Source organism: Microplitis demolitor, chromosome 2 (genome assembly GCF_026212275.2).
Source record: "Microplitis demolitor isolate Queensland-Clemson2020A chromosome 2, iyMicDemo2.1a, whole genome shotgun sequence".
In the NCBI taxonomy this organism is placed as follows: domain Eukaryota; kingdom Metazoa; phylum Arthropoda; class Insecta; order Hymenoptera; family Braconidae; genus Microplitis; species Microplitis demolitor.
This window is the reverse complement of record NC_068546.1, coordinates 4,778,577-4,799,056: the sequence shown is the minus strand read 5'-3', so window position 1 is coordinate 4,799,056 and position 20,480 is coordinate 4,778,577. Positions and strand designations below refer to the sequence as shown.

General features: G+C 29.0%; 1 protein-coding gene across 2 annotated transcripts in view; it reads left to right on the top strand.

Moving 5' to 3' along the window:
• Nucleotides 1-20,480, top strand: part of LOC103580194 (ubiquitin carboxyl-terminal hydrolase 48) — a 50,799-nt gene that overhangs the window by 21,953 nt on the left and 8,366 nt on the right. For both annotated transcript variants that reach the window (XM_053743136.1, XM_053743137.1), the window contains exons 7-9: nucleotides 7,471-7,583; nucleotides 8,010-8,114; nucleotides 10,504-10,629. In XM_053743136.1, the coding sequence (XP_053599111.1) occupies nucleotides 7,471-7,583; nucleotides 8,010-8,114; nucleotides 10,504-10,629 (344 nt within the window). The remainder of the gene's footprint in view (nucleotides 1-7,470; nucleotides 7,584-8,009; nucleotides 8,115-10,503; nucleotides 10,630-20,480) is intronic.

The window sequence follows — 20,480 nt, the reverse complement described above, 5'->3', positions numbered from 1 at the left end:
ACCCCAGCTTATTAAAAATTTATAAAACAATTTATTATTTTAAAAATAAAGTCAAATAAAATTTCTGGTAAATTATAAACATTTGAATTCCAATCGCGATCATATATCTTTGGCCCTTTATTTTTGGTACTAAGGGCGCGATATTTTCTAAACATCAGAGCCGTCTCTGGTGTTACGTGTTACGAAAATGAAATAAATTGTCGGTCGGTTTAATGAAAAATCACAATTTGGCAACAGACAATAAAGTAATGAGCAAACATTTGTTTTTAGTATTCCGAGTGTTTTGGTTTATGTTTTGGGTACAGGCGAGGCTTTTAGGGTTCTCTAGTATGAGAACGCTGGGCCACATTAGGCACAGACTGAGTTTAGTATCAATCACTACCCCAAAGCTTTGTCTCCCGAACGGCAAAAAATATAAAAAAATTCGTTTCTGCAAAATGAAGATGTACATGTACAAGTGTTTTTTTTTTGTCACATCTTTACTATTTATTTTTACTTTTTTTTTTTGCTATTTATTTTATTTTTACATTAATCTTAAATATTAGCGCAACTGTGGTTTTCATCAGACGTCTTAACAAACGTCTTCGTTACCACACCAAAGTCTGTTTTAAGCTTCTTAACGTCAAATTAAGTCTATTAATCCTTTTATGTAAATTCTATACGTCTTATATTACTGCAATAGTCATTTATTTTGCAAACTCTACTTGCTCATTATGACGAACTTTTGAATAAATTCATTTTTTACTCGGATTTTTGATAATTTTGTGAATAATTCGGAAAAAAATCATCATAGAAAATTGATCATAAAATCATTTTTGTTCAAAATTTTATGCTCTACAAATTTGGTCTGATTCGATTTTACTGTAATTTCAATCGTTTATGAGTTATATATAAAAATGTATATGAAGAATTGATAGATTCATAAAATCAAAATTTTGAGTTAATTTTCAAACATTCATAACTCGGGATCAAATGGTCCTAGAAAAATGTCTATGGGCTCATTCTTTTCAGAATTTCATACTCTACAAATTTCGTCTGTATGAATTTAACCGTATTTCCAACCGTTTATGAGTAATTTATCAGAATATAAAAAAAAGTCGATGTTAATTGATAAAACCCAAAAATTAAAAATAAATTTATAAAAATATAATTGATTAGAATATGAGATAAGCTTTTAGTAGTAAGAGTGACGAGATCTAGCTGGTAAACGAGCTTTAGTTTTGTTTTATCTTGTTTTTCACCCTCGGCAAGCGAGTCTCGTCGGTGGTATCCCTCCAGTGCTGAGCATCGGTCATCTAGGCGCTCCATTTAATCCTCGAGGAAAAGCCAACCCCCCGTTGTCTTTTCACGGTCCAGAGTAGAGGGATCTTGTCTGTTCACAACGCAGTCATACTCCATCTACCGACACTGGATACTAGATCCTACGAACTAGAATCTCATTTTTTTCTTGAGTCCTTTCTCCTTCAGGATCAGGAACAAAAGTCCTGAAGCGCTAATTTTATCTATCATGATCTAGCCCTATGACACTTTTCTGTTTTATAGTGATCCCTTTGTCAAAGAATTAGAAAGTTTGTTTCTTTTTCTTTTTTTTTTTTGTTATTTGAGGTTCCAATGCCAGAGCCTGAAAAATCGCTTGATAAATTTTAATGGCTGGAATAAAACCTAAATGAGATGAGTGAGAATGTGAATGAACGAGATGACGGTATCCAATTTGATTTCCTACAGTGCGGATCTAATTTCGAAAAGGTAAATTACATGTGATTCAGTCTTACGGGTTTGTGGTCCTTTTGTTTTGTAATTTTTTTTTTTCTTTTGTTTTTGGATTCTTTATTGCCGTACATTCATAAATTGTAGTGAATGAAAATGAAATTTATTTTTGTATTTAGGAGCTGAAAAAAAAAATTTGATTAAAAACTATTTTTTGTCACGGTTAATTTTTTTTCTTTATTCATAACTCGAGAACAAATTGTCCTAGGAACCTGGTCATGGATACAATTTATCAAGAATTTTATAAGCTAAAAATTTTGTGTCTATAAATTTTTTCATATTTTTAACCATTTTTGAAATATTTACGAAATACCAACAGAGAAATTCAAAAATTTAGTTATCAAAATTCTTAATTATATTTTCAAAAATTCATATCTTCGGAATGAACCGCCCAAAAAATCTGGCCTAGGGCTCATTTTTTTTGAAATTTTGTCCTCTACAAAATTGATCTAATAACATTTTTTCGTATCTCCAACCGTTTTCTATTTATTTGCAAAAAACCATCAGAGGAAAAATCAAATTTTTCCGTGGCTCAAAAATTTCTATAAAATTTTCAAAAATTCATATCTTTGGAGCAAGTGGTCCAAAAAAATTGTTCTTGCGCTCATTCTCTTCAGTATTTCACCCTCTAAAAAATCAATCCCATAAATTAATCTCGTATTTTTAAGCGTTCTCCAGATATCAGCCTTCAAGCACAAAAAACTCAATCATAAACGATAAATAACAAAATAAAATGGTGCAAGTAAACATTTAAATCAAGAATTCCCGTCAGCTTTATTTCTTATTAAAACCATAAATAAATCACAAAACTTTAGGTCCTCGCAAATCACTTGATACCTCTACTACAGTGGTACAGTATAGCAAAACATCTCAAGTACCAGTGGTCATACTTTGTCCAAACCCAACAATCGAGCATTCAGAAACCAGCCATAGATAAAACGTCCATTTTAGCCACCATTCCACTCGGGCATACTTTGAAAATTAATATTCGCAATGTAGCTTAGATTTAGAACACAAATTTGTAGATTAGTATCCCCCGATATCTCTTGATTCACTGTGCGGTGACCCAACGCCAGAAATCAACTTGTCCCTTTTCAGTCTCCACCCCCTTCTTCATCTTCTCCTCAATCTCCCCATACCCATCGTAACTAATCCATTTAATAAATTTATCAATGCAATTGCATATAAATGATAATTCCATTATTAATTTTTTCGTCTCAAGAAAATTTTTTTTCTCGTCCAAAGAAAATTATTAGTCATCTAAATTCTTACAAGAAATTTTTCGTACTATGAATTAAAAACAAAAATTTTGTTAGAATGACAGAAAATTTTTTGACGGAGGAAAATTTTTTCCCAAGAAAATTTTTTTTTCTCGTCCTAAGAAAATTCTTAGTCCCGTGAAGAAATTTTCCGTATCATGAATTAAAAACAAACATTTTCTCAGAACCAAAGAAAATTTCTTGACGAAAGAAAATTTTTCTTGACCCAAGAAAATTTGCTTTCATCTTAAGAACATTTTTAGTCCTGTGAAAAAATTTTCCGTACTATGAATTGAAAACAAACATTTTCTCAGAACCAAAGAAAATTTCTTGACGCAAGAAAATTTTTCTTGTTCTAAGAAAATTGTCTTTCGTTCTAAGAAAATTCTTAATTCCGTGAATGAATTTTCCGTACTATAAATTGAAAAAAAAAATTTTCTTACAATGAGAAAAAAATTTCTTAAAAGAAAATTTTTTTTTACCCCAAGAAAATTTTTGTTTTCCTATAAAACAATAAATTTTCTTAAATTTCCCTGACAATCCTGGAAAATTTAAAAAAATTTTCGAGGTTCATGTCCTCACATATTTATATATATATATATATATATTTAATTAATAATTAATCAATCAATCAATCTGACGTATGATTAAATAAGTGCACCTGTGGCCTTTTGTTAAAGAAAATTAAATACGTCGGACATAAATACAAGAGAGGACAAAGTCGAAAAGATAATTACCAATTCCCGTAGAATTGTTCAACTAATTAAGAACAATAAATCAAAAAATCCAAGTAATTTTTTTTTGTCTTTTTTTTTCGAGACTGTCCTATTTTTTTGACAAAAGGGACCAAGTCTTGGTCTTGTCCCTGGTCTCTACTCCTCCTGTCTTGTCTCCTTGATGACAATCGTATGATGATGCTCCTGCAGTCTGTCGTGTATAAGTGATCGAGTAAAGTGAAGGATAAGGAAGAAGAAGACGAATAAAATAAAATAAAAAATATAAGAAAGACCAAGTTTTAGACGAAGATAAAATATATCAGAATGAAGGACACTAACCACGAGCCAGCCATATCCGGCGAGGCCGAAAATCCTCGAGAGAATTAAGCGGAATCGTGTGTGTTTGTGAAGACGCGAATCGAGGGGAAACTGAAATGGACGAAAAGGAAAAACAAGGAAAGAAAATATATATATATATATATATATATATATATATATATATATATATATATATATATGTGATGAATATAAGGATCGTCACGGTTAAACAGAAAGAGAATTGTCTCCATGCCTAAAGGCATTCGACCAAATTCCCTTTTTATTTTTTACTCTTTCGTCCTTAGTTTTGTTTTTTTTTTTTTCTAATTTTTTTTTGTTGTTATTTTTCATCTTTGAGGTGATTAATAAGTGATACTGTCAAAAATTGTCAGAGGTCGTGGACACGAATTATTGTTTTTTGTGATAAAAATAAAATTGGGAAGAAAAATGTCAGGAGTATAAGATTTGGGCTCTGAGTTCTGGGAGAGCTTAAATTTAAGGATTGATGGAGAATATTTTATTGATGGGTCTTCCATCAAAATTGAAAAGACGTTAGCGACATACGTGACTGTATTATATTGATATATATTTTTATATTCATTCGTGAAGATCGCGAGTTGAGATTTATGTTGGGAATATTAATCTTTTGGACTGGGGTTTGGAAATTTCTTCTTCTAATTTGCTATGGGAAATTATGGAGGAGACTGGACTTGGGTTTATTTCAATCGTAATTTTAAAGACTGAATTTTTCTGTTACGTTTCTTCATATTTTTATCTGTTGAAATTTTTGGAAATTCATAAACATTGAGGCGAATTGAGTAGTGATTTTTATTTAAACTTTGAAAATTTGTATCTTGGAGACTTATGATCGCGGGCACTTGATCACAGGCTTATCTTCTTCAGAATTTAATGCTCTCAAAATTTGATCTCTTTGAATTTTTTCATATTTTTAATCGTTTTCAAGATATAGATGAAAACCGTCTTAAGGTCGAAATCAATTAATTTTTAACCAAAAATTTGGAATTAATTTTTGAAGACCCATAATTTTGCAACTGGTGGTCGCAAGAATTTGATCAAAAATGCAATCTCTTGAAAATTAAATCCTCTACAAATTTGACCTGATTGACTTTCTTGGTATTTTTAATTCTTTTCCAGATATTGATAAAAAACCATTATAAGGTCGAAATCGAATAATTTTGAACCAAAAATTTGAAATTAAATTTTGAAAATTCATAACTTTGCAACCGGTGGTCGTAAAAATTTGGTCAAAAATTCTTTCTCTTTAGAATTTGATCCTCTACAAATTCGACCTGATTGACTTTCTTCATATTTTTAATCCTTTACCAGGTATTGATAAAAAACAATCATAAGGTCGAAATCAAGTAATTTTGAACAAAAAATTCCAAATTAATTTTTGAAAATTTATAACTCGGTAACCAATGGTCATAAAAATTCGTTCAAAAATTCTTTCTCTTCAGAATTTAATCCTCTACAAATTCGACCTGATTGACTTTCTTCATATTTTTAATCCTTTTCCAGATATTGATAAAAAACCATTATAAGGTCGAAATCAAGTAATTTTGAATAAAAAATTCCAAATTAAGTTTTGAAAATTTATAACTTGGTAACCAATGGTCATAAAAATTCGTTCAAAAATTCTTTTTCATCAGAATTAAATTCTCTACAAATTCGACTTGATTGACTTTTTTCAAATCTCTAACCATTTTGCAGCTATCGATAAAAATCCATCATAAAAATAAAACAAAGTCCATTTTATTTAAAAAATTCAAAACTCATTATAATTTAACCATTTGGAAACCCATAAAAATGAAAAACCATAAAACCTTAAAGGTCATATCCTAAATATACTATTTAACTTTTATCATGTATATACAAAATTGACAATACAATCGAGTAAAGTTAGCATTGCCGTTAACACGTATCCTGTCCAAAACTTTTTGTCAAGTTCTGGCTCTTGTTCGTCTTTATGGTTTGACTGCCCTCTTATGGTACTTTAGGGAAATACAATCATCCTAGTCTTCTTACTTATACTTTACCTATTGTATTGTATTGCATTGTGTATTACATGACAATAAAATTGTTCTCTAACTATATTTTCTCCCTCGAGACTTCGAGCCTTCAGATCAAAATTTTTATTCGTAGAAAAAAAAATTTTATTGAACAATTGATTAATTATCTACAATCTCATTACCCATAATCATCTGTATAAATAATTAATTGCGTAGAAATTATTAAAACCAATCACGAGGTAACTGTAAATTTCGGATATCAAGACCGACGAATCTTCATTGATTATCTCGCTATCGCAGCCCTATCAGTTATTACTTATTGCTCATTACTATTCTGTGACACTGAATTAATTTTTAATCAATTCCAATCATGAAAATTAATTTAACTTCAATTAATTATTAATTTTATTAATTATTTTTGTGAAGAAAAATTTTGAAAAATCGTTATTTTATTTTTAAATGACGAAAGCTCGTAAACTATCAAATTTTTGGAAAAATGTAATCAGTACTTTTTTGTAGGAAATTTAATCCTCTACAAATTTGTTTATATACATTTTTATTGTATCTCTGATATTTTAGCTGAAATTTTGATTTTAAGTGTTGAAAATTTAAATTTGAAATTTTTTAGATTTTTTTTTTTTTTTTTTTTTTTTTTTTGTTTTTTATTATTGTGATTATTAAAAAAAAAGAATTACAGTAGAGTGTCATAAGCTTGGATGAGATAAGCTACAGTAAAGTTTTTGAGTTCAAGACTGACTGAGGGTTTTTGTCATGTCCAGTCGGCGGTGGTCAAACTCGTGCTTCTTATCCCCGTCGCTTGGTCACCGTTTATTATTAATTACTATATTAATCACCTAAGCCGACGGACAATCCATTATACATACTCACCTTAATTCCTTCCCACTTGTTTATTAAACATAAATCTCAATTTAATAATTTCATCAACTCCCCATTTTAAATTACTCTTTTTTTTTTTAGCTTCAAAAACTCCCCACTCCCAAACAAACCATCTCTAAAATTTCATTCAGTATCAATCTTCTTCGAAATTTTACCCTCTACAAATTTCCTCCCCACAAATTTTCTCATATCTCCACCCATTTTCCAGATATCCACAAAAATATCCCGGAAAATCAACGGGAATTTTTCTCCCACAGTATTGATTATTTTTCAAAAATTCATAGCTTCTAATCAAACCGTCAAAAAAATTCCACCAATAGCTTATCTTCTTCAGAATTTTCCGCTCTACAAATTCGATCTGATAATATTTTTTCATATCCCCAACCGTTTCCAAGATATTCTCGATTTTTCATCCCAAAAATTTTTATCCCCGAAAAATTGATCGAAAATTAAAAAAAAAAAATTTTTTTTAATTTTTTTCAGAACAATGTAACTCTTGTATAGAAGCTAGGGAAGAACAGGAGAGAATGGACTTATTAACGTATGAAAACGCCTCTATTTTTATTCAGTGCGTCGAAGGAGCCGAAGAACCCGAGGTAAAAAAAATGATTTTATAAAAATAATTTGAAATTAGTAAAAGATTAATACTGTCAAGTCATACAGCAAATTCATTAGAAAGTACTTTTTATCTCTAATATATACTTAATACTTTATTACACACAGTAGATGAATAGTAGCTGATTATAATTAAAAAGTTATCATTCATTTCACAGTAATAATTGTTATTATGTTACTCTGAGTGCTCGTGAATTAACTGTTAGATTTTTTTAAACTCTAAAACTACTCTCATTCTATCTTCCTCTATTTCTTTTTATTTTTTAGGCCTTTAATTTTTTTTAACGCTGACAATTTAATTCACTTTTAATCAGTCTATAGGCCGCTAGCTCACTTCATTCATTCTCACCGTGACTTAACACTTTATATACTTTGTCTTATATATATGTTGTACATTGGTGTTTTAGAGTGCTGTTAAGAGCTCACGACCCTCGAGATCGAGAAGAAAAGCCAAAGGATCGCATGAGCTTAAAGTTTCCTCACAAATCACACTCAAAGAGCTCAAAGTTATGGTAAGTGATAGTAACTAATTTTACTTTTTTTTTTATTTAAAATTTATATCTCGGGAGAAATTATTCCTAAAAATTTAGTCTGCAGCCCATTTTTTGTAGAATTTTATCCTCTACAAATTTTGTGTCTTTACATTTTTTCGTATTTTCAACCCTTTTCAAGTTATCAGTAAAATTTACTCCAGAAGTCTAGAATCAAATTTTCCAAAAATTGAAATTTATTATTTTTGTTTAAAAATTCATAATTCGGCAGCAATTACTCTTAAAAATTTGGCCTAGGGTCCATATTCTTCAGAATTTTATCCTCTACAAATTTTGTCTCTTTACATTTTTTCGTATTTTCAACCCTTTTCAAGTTATCAGTAAAATTTACCCCAGAAGTCTAGAATCAAATTTTCCAAAAATTGAAATTTATTATTTTTGTTTAAAAATTCATAACTCGGCAGCAATAACTCCTAAAAATTCGGTCTTGGGCCCATTTTCTGTAGAATTTTATCCCCTACAAATTTTGTATCTTTACATTTTTTCATATTTTCAACTCTTCTTAAGTTATCAACAAAAACATCCTCCAAATCCAAATTTTCTGTACCCAAAATTTTTCTTCACTCAAAAATTAATAACCCGCGAACAAATAGTCCCAAAAAATCCTTCTTGGACTCAATTTCCGTCTGAAATTCTCCACAAATATCTAAAATTTTCCCATATTTCCCTTCGTTCCTAAGAAATGCGTAGCCAGTAAATAAAAAACCAACTGAGTAAAAAAAAACCTACTAATTGCGTAATTATCCCCTATATTATAATTATATCTAATTTTCTCCCAACACCGATATTCAAAGAGCATCTCAATATATATAACTTGGGATCCTCTGCTCTGCTCAGAATGTTGTAAAATCCATAGTTATGACAGCATATGCCTTCGCTACACACACGCACACTTACACCCAACTTTTAAACTATTAACCATATTCATATTACAAAACGAGTGTATATATATCCCCATATATTCTGGGAGTGTGTACAGCATCCATAATCTCTTAGAGTCTGAAGCATAAGCAAAAAGCAAGAGCATAAACCTTCGGCTTAATAACAGGCCTCGACTTAACTTCATTTTCTATCTTGGTATTTCTCTTTATTTTATTTTGCTTTAAATTCATCTCAACAAATTTTAAAACTATCAAATCTCAATGTAAAAGCAATCCCATAAAAATATTTATATTTTACAAATTTAAATTTTAGCAGATAAATTATTTCTATTTAAAAAAAATATTAAATGATAAATATATTTTTCTGTTAACATTTAACGTCTTGAATGTTTCGCGCTCGTAAAATTCAAAAAGAATATGGTTTTCAGTATATTATGAAGTTTAAGTAAAAAAGGAAAAAAAAAAGAGATAAAGATAAATATAAATATAAAGAGAGACTGTTGGTTATAGTATTTAAGTCTCAAGGGTCCGAGAGACATAAACAGAAACGTGCTTCCACAAATTAAGCAATTACTGGGTTTGTTGTTATGTGTAAGGCTTAAATAATACTCAAGGCGCCGTTAATTTGTTTTATACGTGTCTTATTTATTCATTTAGATTTTTAAAAATAATTCAATTTAGAAATTTGTAACTAGAAATTTCTGCAAAAATATGCTATGATTTATATAGATCAATAACTCGGAAACTATTGATCGAATCTTGATCGAACATAAACGAAAGTTGATCCTTGAACCCTCAGCTTTAATTTAAGCCATTAATCGACCCTTAATCTCAATTTTCCTAGAAGTTATAAATTTTTAAAGTTCCCGCTCCCAGATTCAAAAATTCAAATTTTCAAAAAGTCTACCTCCACCTATATAGATCGATATCTCAGAAACTATTGATTGAAACTTGGATAAACATGAACGAAAATTAAACCTTGAACCTTAACCTTTAATTTGAGCCCTTGATCGACCCTTTATCTCAATTTCCCTAGAAATGATGAATTTTCAAAGTTCCCGCTCTCAGATTCAAAAATTCAAATTTCCTAAAAATCTATCTCCATCTATATAGATCGATATCTCAGAAACTATTGATTGAAACTTGAATAAACATCAATGAAATTTGATCCTTGAGTCTTAACCTTTAATTTGAGCGCTTAATCAACTCTTAATATCAATTTCCCTAGAAGTTATGAATTTTTAAAGTTCCCGCTCCCAGATTCAAAAATTGAAATTACCCAAAAATCTACCGCAATCTATATCAATCTATATCATAACTTATTTTTTTACATATTAACATATTTTTCAACCAATCATTCATCACGCTACCAATAATTAACTTTTGAAAAGTTAACAAATATACGAATTATTTTAAATATTTAGTAGATAGTTATCGCAATCCAGAAATTTTTATAATTTATGTTACAGACGATGAACATTTGCGGTGCGCCGCCGATGGATCAACACTTACTTCTAGGTGAACATGAACTCGAGGATAGCTCGCAGCACATTGGCGCTTTAGGTGTTTACCCGGGAGCGATGCTAAGGCTGAAGGTAACAATTTTTAATTTTATTAACGACAGTCAAAATTTCGGAAATTGACTTTTACTCGGATACCTTTGAATATCTTAAGAAAAAATAAACCTAAAAATTTTTCACGGGCCCAGTTTTCTTCAGAATTTTATAAGCTACAAATTTCATATCAATAAAATTTTTCGTATCTTGAACCATTGGTTAAAAGATTTCAAAACAAAACCACAAGAGTAAAAATAATTTTTATGGGAATAAATTTCCAATTTTGTTTTAAAAAATTCATAACTTGAGAACAAAAGGTCCTAGAAAAATGGCCCAGGGTCCATTTTTTTTTCAGAATTTAATCCTCTATAACTTTCATACTCATAAATTTTCTCATATCTCAGACCATTCTTCTTATATTTATAAAAAAGTAACAGAAAAAATGTACTGAATTTCGTTTTCGAAATTTGACTTGAATTTCAAAAATTCATTGCTCGCGAACAAATGGTCCAAAAAAATCGTCTAACCGCTCATTCTCCTCAGAATTTAACCCTCTAAAATTTCGCTCCCCACAAAATTTTTCGTATCGTCAACCGTTTTTCCGTAATCGCAAAAAATAACAAAAGACTTCTTATAAATATCCTAATAAACCGATTAGTAGTGAAAATATTAAAAAAAAAAAAAAAAATTTAACCATTGAATTTAATGACATAGTTTACATTGTCTTTTATTTAATCAATGCCAAGAAGTAATAATAATAAAATCAGTCAACTGTAATACCAGCTAAAGAATGCTACAACTGAATAGTTATTATAACTATACTCTGCTCTATAAAACCTCGCAAAGTATCAATTATATATTATATTTCCCGAGACAATTTAAAACAACTACAAAATCCATTATTTCATAATGCTAAGCCTCCATTTTCTTCAATAATTTTCTACCATTTTATTTTTCATCATTAAAACTTCCTATTCCGCTTCCAATAATTTATTAGTTATTTTATATTCTATATATAAATATATATATATATATATATATATATATATATATATATATATATATATATATTAGGGTGGCCCAAAAAAACCGACTATTTTTTTTTTCGAGTCTGTTATGAAAATTCGATGACTTACGATGTTTTAAGAAGCCTCCAAAAATCGGCTTGATAAAAAATTTTCAAGAGGTCGCTCACGAATTTTTAAAATAACAAAAATGATTGAAGTTCGGATTATTTACTTCTAAATTTTTTATTGTCGTGGCAGCAATAGTTTATATTTATTAAGTCATGTCTATGCTGACAATTTAAGCGCGAAATTTAAATATTTAAACCGCGCTCAAGAATTTTGAATATTAACTGATAATATGTGACTAATACTTTGAATTAGTTTTTGTATTTTTTTATAACTCAATTACTATCATTTCACTAAAATATAACTTTTGCAAAACCAAAAATATACAGGACAGTCTTAAACAATAAAATTTGGTAAGTTTTGAATAAATGAAAAAACCTAAAAATTGAATTAAAAATTAAAAAAGTATGTAAATAACTTATTACTTATATTTCTCGGGTTATATTTTTATTAATTGTGATGCTAATTGATGGTAAAAAAATCAAAAAGCTTTATTATTAATTTTCAAGGGTCGCTCGAAAACGTTCAAAAGATTGCACTCGGAAACATCCAAAATTCATGAGCGAGGTTTTAATATTTAAATTTCGCTCTTAAATTTTCAGCGTAGTCATGATTTCACAAATATAAACTATTGCTGCCAGGAAAGAAAAAAATTATAAATAAAAAATTCAAATTTCGATTGACATATTTTTTCTATCTCAGGCCAACAAAATCTCCATTTAACTTAACTTAATCTTATAATCCTGGTAAGAAAAGGGTTAGAGTACCGGTTGTGTAAAGTCAAGCATTCTTTATCATGTGATTCGTTATCAAGACATAAGATTTGTGTGCGACGACAATATAATGACTATGAAAATTACACTATTGTTCTTATACCGCAAATGTAATTTTCTTGGTCTAATTCTTGGTCTAGGGCTCAGACTTAGACTTAGTTTGAGATCTTAACTAAATTACAAACGTTTGTCAACCGCGCTTACTATGTTTAATCTAACTGTTAATCTGCTGGGAATATTATCACTGAAAATTATAATTACTCATAGTAATTACCGTATTGTTTACAAAAATACTGAAAATGAACCCGTAACCTCTGATGTAATTTCGATTCAATTTGTTTCGATCACGATTTAATTTGCATACTGATAAATTTTTCAAATAAATTCGATAAATTGTAATCTATCATGAGGCTTAATATCGACGTATGAAAATCAAAATTTTACTTCTTTGAAATTTTTCGAAAATTTTATTTTTACAAAAAGAGCGGGAAATTTTAAAAAATTTGAAATTGCTGATATTACTCTTATTCACCTAAATCAAAATTTCTCGAGTATATTTCGCATCAGTGTTGAACAATTGATACTTTGAATACTTCTAATTACAAAAAATTTTTTCACATTAAAAAAAAAAATTAATATCCGTCAAATATTAGAATAAATTTTTATCAAAATTAATCAGAAATTCGACAATTTTCTTAAAAATTTTCTATCTGATTATTGGCAGAAATTTCTCCAATTGCTGGTTAATTGCAAATAAGTAGTCCTTTAACTTCTATAAAATTTAAATATTTTTTCCTATTAAATTTTGAAAATTAAAAAAAAAACACCGACGTGGAATTCCGAGATCAATGCTACCGATTTAATTATATTTATTGTTTAAATATTATAATTTGTTTAATTCGAATGTCCGGTGACTTTTAGTCCCGAGTGCAGTTTATTTATGATCCACCCTCAGCCCCCGAATGTCACCGGCTCAAAAATGGGGCTCAAGTTGAGCAGAGAGTTAGTTGATGGGCGCTCGCGCTCACGTTCACGTTAACGTTCTATTCGCGTTCGATCGAAATTAAAGCGATGATCCGGGAGCGCAATATGTACGGGCGCATAACGCGCAACACACAAAGTCTTTAAAGTCGGTTGACCGTCGCTGTCGCCGTCGGCACCCGCGTTTGATGTCGTGTGACGAATGTCCACGTTGGACGCGCTTCTTCTTTTCATTTATCTCTCTCACTCTTTTTATTAATCTCGCTCTTTCACTCTTGTACTCAAACATTCTTGTCAATCCTATCCTACTTTTTTATTTTCACTAATATTATCATTATCATCATAACAATAACAACAACAACACCAACAATAATAATAATAACAATGAATTTTTTCAAATTCGCGCTCCAAAAGTTTGAATTCAAAATTCCCGCTCAAATATTGCAGATAACAAAAAAATGTATAGGAACAAATTCGTAGAGAATTAAATTTCCTACAAAAAAGTATTCAAAAATTTTTTTTGTAAAATTGATAGTTTACGAGTTTTATTAATTTCAGTAGAAATTTGAAATTTTTAAGTAATTCATGCTCCAAAAATTTGAATTTAAAATTCCCGCTCGAATATTACAGATACCAAAAAAATATATGGAGACAAATTTATAGAGAATTAAATTTCCAACAAAAAAGTATTTATTACATTTTTTAAAAAAAATTGATAGTTTACGAGTTTTCTTAATTTTAGTAGAAATTTGAAATTTTTAAATAATTTATGCTTCAAAAATTTGAATTTAAAATTCCCGCTCGAATATCACAGATGCCAAAAAAAAGTATAGAGACAAATTTATAGAGAATTAAATTTCCGACAAAAAAGTATTTATTACATTTTTTAAAAAAATTGATAGTTTACGAGTTTTCTTAATTTTATGTTAATTTGAATTTTATTCAAATTTTAAAAACTTCAAAAAATAAAAATGTTTTTATCAATGAGCTTTTCTATTCCTGGATATTGTTAAGCGTGAGATTGAAATTCTGGGCAAGATCGAAGCCTGTTTACATGGAGTTTATCGTAAAACCGGATGGTCTCCTTGGATGTTGAAGTACATACTTGCTTTTATATATTTTTCTTCATTTTAGTTACTTTTTATATATTTATTTATTTATTTTTCATCTTTGGGTACCTTGAAGACAGTAAACGCGGGTTCTCGTGCAGATAATGGCAATAATTATACGCGCTGCTCAAGTCTTGGCATTAAAATCAAATCACTTGTATGTATACATATATATGTACAATATACTTGTCTATATATACATAATACTACTATATAGTCAGTCAGTCAGTCAGTTTCCAGGTGTGTCAGAGAGCCACTTACTCCCCGAAAATCCACATCCAGATCTTGGGTAATAAAGTTCTTAAAGGTTTTACTCAGTAACGAGTTTATTATTATTTACTCGAGCCGCGTAAAGAGACCAGCTTCAGGTCTCAACACTGTAAACGACGGGAAACAATATAAATATTTTTTATTAACGTATTTATTTATCAGAATGCTTGAGAATTTTTTTATTTTTTTTTTGTTAGGAGCATTACTGCAAAAAAACACATTATTTATTTTTTTAAATTAAATGCTTGGGGTATAAATTGATGAATAAATAACATCCAGTCCATTTTTGTAAAATATAAAGATAATAAATTTTTTTTTTGTAAATCAATGATCGAAAAACTGGAAATTTGTTCAAGTTTTAGTTGATTTATGACCACGACAAAATGGCGCATGGAATCGCGTCTTAAAATGGCCGCTAGGGAACTCAGAAAAATAATTTTTTACTTTATTTTATTTTAGGAGCTTAAGTATCAGAGATACGATAAAAATGTATCAGTACAATTTTGTAGAGAATTTAATTTCCTATAAAAAAGTATTGATTGGATTTTTAGCCAAAAGCGATAGTTGACTCGGAAATTCAAATTATAAATATCAGTACATGAAAATCATCAAAAAAAAAACTGTTAGTTTGTAAAAGCACCGATAGGTGGCCAATTAAAAATTTTTTTCTCACTCGTAGAAAATTAGTTTAGCGATTTATCAATAAAATTATCAATTTTCATTAGTAGAGATTTTTCCCGCGGATTTTTTAGTGGAATTCGAATAAATTTTTTATTTTTTTGTAATCGGAAATAAAAAATTTGAAAAAATCGGGCATTTAAAATTCTGTAAGTAAAAAAATGAATGATATATTTTATGAATATATATATGTAATAATTAGTAAAAAAAAAAAAATCTCTTGCGATCTTTAATAAAAAAAAAACATTTAAATAATTAAAAATAAATAAAGTAATAAAAAAAAAAATAATTTAATAAAGATAAATATGAAAAAAAGAAAGTTGATAACTGTCATGAAAAAATATAAACGGAGAGAGATTCCCCATGAATTTTTGGCCTGTGGTCAATTCCCAGCTGTGTCCTATATGAGATTCGTCCCTAGCATACAAAATTTAACTTTTTTTTCTTCTTTGGTTTTATTTTTTTGCTTGCCAACGATTTTCGTTGGTTTATTTTTTCTCGACTATGAGATTTAACTCGAGACTTGACACTCGTGTGCACTCTGATTTCTTAGCATTGTGCTGTTCTGTGTATGTGTATAACTGTATACAGACAACGTAACTTAATATTAATAGGAATATTTATGGGCACAGGGTCACGCGTGGTCACTGTGTGTTTGATAAAAACGGGGGAATAAAAAATTAGAAAATGCTGTGATTTATGTACAGATTTTTTTTACTCGAGAGAGTATCGTTGTGTGAATACTTAAAATGCTCGTTTTAATTTTTATTGGAGGATGTATAGTTTAAGAAACAGGGGGGGGGGGGGGGGAGAACCCAAGTTTTTTATTTTAATGATTTTTTTTCAAATTGTAAGTTGATTAATTAGACAAATTGATCAGCTTAGGAAAATTATGATACATTCTTTCAATTTGTGGCTAAACTGTTGAATTGAGGATGAAAAGCAATCAGTACTTTTTTGTGGAGAATTTAATTTCCTATAAGATTGTACTGGGGTATTTTGGTCGTATCTTTGATAGTTTAGAGGGAAATTTAAATCGGAGTTCAAAAAAATCAATTTTGAGGGAAATGGAAATTTTTAGAGACTGAATTGTATCGAAATTATTGATTTTAGGGTAAAAGTCAATCAGTACTTTTTTGTAGAGAATTTAATTTCCTATAAAAATGTATTGATACATTTTTAACGTATCTTTAATAGTTTAGATGGAATTTTAAATAATTGAGCGGGAATTTTAAATCGGAGTTCAGAAAAATAAATTTTGTGTGAAATAAAAGTTTTTGGGTTTAGATTCAAATTCTGTCTAAACCATTGACTTGAGGTAAAAAGTCGATCAATACTTTTTTGTCGAGAATTCAATTTCCTACAAAATTGTATTGATACATTTTTGACGTATCTTTGATAGTTAAGCGTTAATTTTGAATAATTAAACGTGAATTTTAAATTGAAGTTTTATAAAAAAAATTTCGATTTAAATAATAATTTTTTGTTAAAATTAAAATTATGTCCAAACTATTAGATTTACACAAAAAGTTAATCAATACTTTTTTGTTTATAATTTAATTTCCTACAAAAAATGTTTTTACCATTTTCTTCATAAACTTAATAGTTTACTCGCTATCTCAAGATAATCATTCACAAAATCCTTGTCAAAAATTTTATACCCAATGTACAAAAACTTCATCTCATTTTCACGTAACCAGGGGCAAAATGAACCAAAAAAAAAATTTATACAAAAATTCTTTGTTACCATCAATAAAAAAAAAAGCCGGCAAATTTCCCATAATGCGGGAAATTTAAAATCTCCAGTAGCCAAAATTCTTTTACAATCCCGCCAAAAATTATAAAAAAAAAAAAAAAATTTCTACAGTGGCTCATTTTACCTTAACAAATTGTTCAAAAAAACCGCGAAAATTTGAATCGCGCGCGAAAAAACTCAAACTTTAATTACTCGTCCTTAAATATAAATACTAAATAAACTAGAAATAATTTCCATTACTCAGTACACGTAAGTACTAAGACAAATTAGTAGTCCAGTTATTTATAGCCACTTATAAAACAAGATTTAAAAGTAATAAAGGCCGTCTTTGTATTAAGCAACGGAAGTATGCTCTGACTCCCCACTTAATAAAAATAAAATGTTCAAGTTTTATGTTCGATTAAACTAAACCGCCCAAATATGATAAACTTGTGTCTATCAGTAAATGAAGAAGCTATTTAGCTCAGGGACCTAATGTATAATAGGTTATCCACGCTACCGTCAACAATTTAATAAATAATCCCTCGAAAAAAAAAAAAAAAAATTAGATTTCTTTTCTTTTCTTCAAGAATTATTTCATGACGACACCCATGTAAAACCGTGTCTAAATGTTCGATCGACTGGAAATATCACACTGTCATCGAGAATGTCGACCGTTGCTCCTATCAATGGATTTTTTTTTTTTATTTTATTTTAAATCCTTAATTAGTTTCAGAGCTGATAATTTTTTTTTCAAATTTTATTTACAGAAATAATGGAAGTTATGAAATTAAATCGCGGGATTATTTGAAATAATTATAAGCTAACAGACAATTGAAACTTTTGGAATTTTTTTTTTCAACAAAATAATTGCAAAAAAAAAAAAACTAAAAAAATGCACATGTAGAAAATTTAATAAACTACAGGTGCAATTTTTTCAAATATTTTTTTTTTTATAATTTATTGTTTAAAAAAAAAATCAAACAAATTATTAGACCTCAGGTAACTTTAGTATCATAAATCAGTATTCTAATAACTTTTGAATTTTTTTAAAAATGATAAATTAAAAAAAAAAAATATTTTAAAAAATTGCACGTGTAGTTTTTGAAATTTTCTAGATGTGCATTTTTTTATTTTTTTTATTTTTTAAAATTAAACTAGTGAAAAAAAAAATTCGAAAATTATTAATTGTCTGGTAACTTCAGAATCATATAAATATGGGGTAAATTTGACAGAGGGGTGAAAGTGGTCATCGTCTAGATTCTTAGTGGGAAGTCTGTAGATCCAGGCGTCAAAGGAATAGAAGATTTGTCTGGACTGTAATGTAGTCAGTGTGAGTCTGGCCCTGAACTGGGGATGGGGTTGGGGCTGGGGTATGCTGAGGAGGGTGTAGGCGTCTAGAAAGTGAGTAATGCTCACGACAAACGCAGCAACGTCCCCTTCATCTCCATCCACGGGTCCCTAGCTCATCTGCCGGTGGAGTGGGTGTTCTAGATACTCGAGATCGTGCTTAGTTGTAGGCCTTCAAGGGGGTTTAAGGGTTGGAAAGCTAGATGCGAGGATACTAGTGAGGGATGAGAGTTGATACGAGCAGATAGGGTGCTAAGCGACACACTAAGACCATATCGGCCCCTGATATCCCTTTTAGGAGGAAGAAAGAAATCTGAGGGACATGAGTTGGAATGGGCAAGCAAATCGTTTACATTTTTTGTTTGCTAATTTTTTTCGACGGGGTGTTATATTTATTTTTTTGTTTTGACTAATTTTGGATGGATGGAGTGATTGAGTGCGACAAGTGGATGGGTTGGGAAGGGATTTAAAAAGGAGTGTAGTCATTATTTTAATTTTCATCGAAAAATTCCTAGTTTCTTATAAGACGCGTCTTATCATTTTTTGATTTTTTTACAAAACGATAAATTCTAAAAAAAAAAATATTTGAAAAAATTGCACCTATAGATTTTTTAATTTTCTACATGTGCATTTTTTTAGTTTTTTTTTTTTCTGTAATTGATCTGTTGAAAAAAAAATTCTAAAATTGTTAACTGTGTGAGAACTTATGAAACTAGAATTAGCCGAGTCTAATAACTTTTTGATTTTTTTTTTTACACTGATAAATTCTAAAAAAAAAATATTTGAAAAAATTACACCTATAGATTTTTTAATTTTCTACACGTGCATTTTTTTATTTTTTTTTTTTTTTTTTTTTTTGCAATTCTGTTGGCAGCGGGTTTCAAATTTCGCAATTCGTGGTGTTCGAAAATTCCTGATTTATTGTAAAAGTGAGTAATGATATAATATTTAAAATAATAATCACACATCCATATTAAATCACATGTGAACGTCATAAGAAAACGGCGTGGGAAGAGGATGAGTAAAGTGTCTTTTGGAATCCGTCGGCAGCTGTTCACACGTGTGTCTCTACTCCATGCAAACCCTTACTACATATTCCTCATAAGGAAAAACAAACATTAATACTTAACTTATATTTCTCATACATTATGTTCCTCACTTATTTATACTCCTTACGTTCCATCATTTCCTCACTTTCTTACTCTTTCTTACTGTCATTTCTCCCATCCTCTATCCTCTATCCTCTTGTGTTCCTTTTATCTACTTCTCCTATCTGAGTCTATTCTCCCAACTCATTTGAAATTTTTATTAAAAAATTTGCGATACATCAATTTCACTGTTTGCTTTTTTCATTTTTGAATATCTGGTATTGGGGCAATAATTTGAAAAAGGGCCAGAATGGGACAGTTGAAAAAAATTTTTTATTTTAACGTTTTTAAGGATTTGGGTCTGTCTAAAATTTGAGCGAAAAAATTTATTTTTAGAAAATTTTGAAATTATTTTGAGTTTCTTACGAATTTTTTGACAAATTTAGTAGTTGGGGTAAAATGGGTCGCTTAGAAAATTTGGTCAGAAAAATAAAATTTTTTTACGGGAAATTTTTTAAGAATTTGGGGAAAAATGGGTCAGTGAAATTTTAACAAAGAAAATTAAAAAAAAAAATTCTGCAATTATTTTGAATTGTTTATAAATTTTTGAGGTGAAATTGGTCATGTAATAAATTTTGTCAACAAAAAAAATTTTTGCAAAGATTTTATTTTTACTTTGGGGTAAAATGGGTCAGTCAAAAATTTGGGCAAAAAATTGTTTTTTTCAAAATTTCTTGAAATAATAAAAAATTCTTACGATTTTTTTGAGCAAA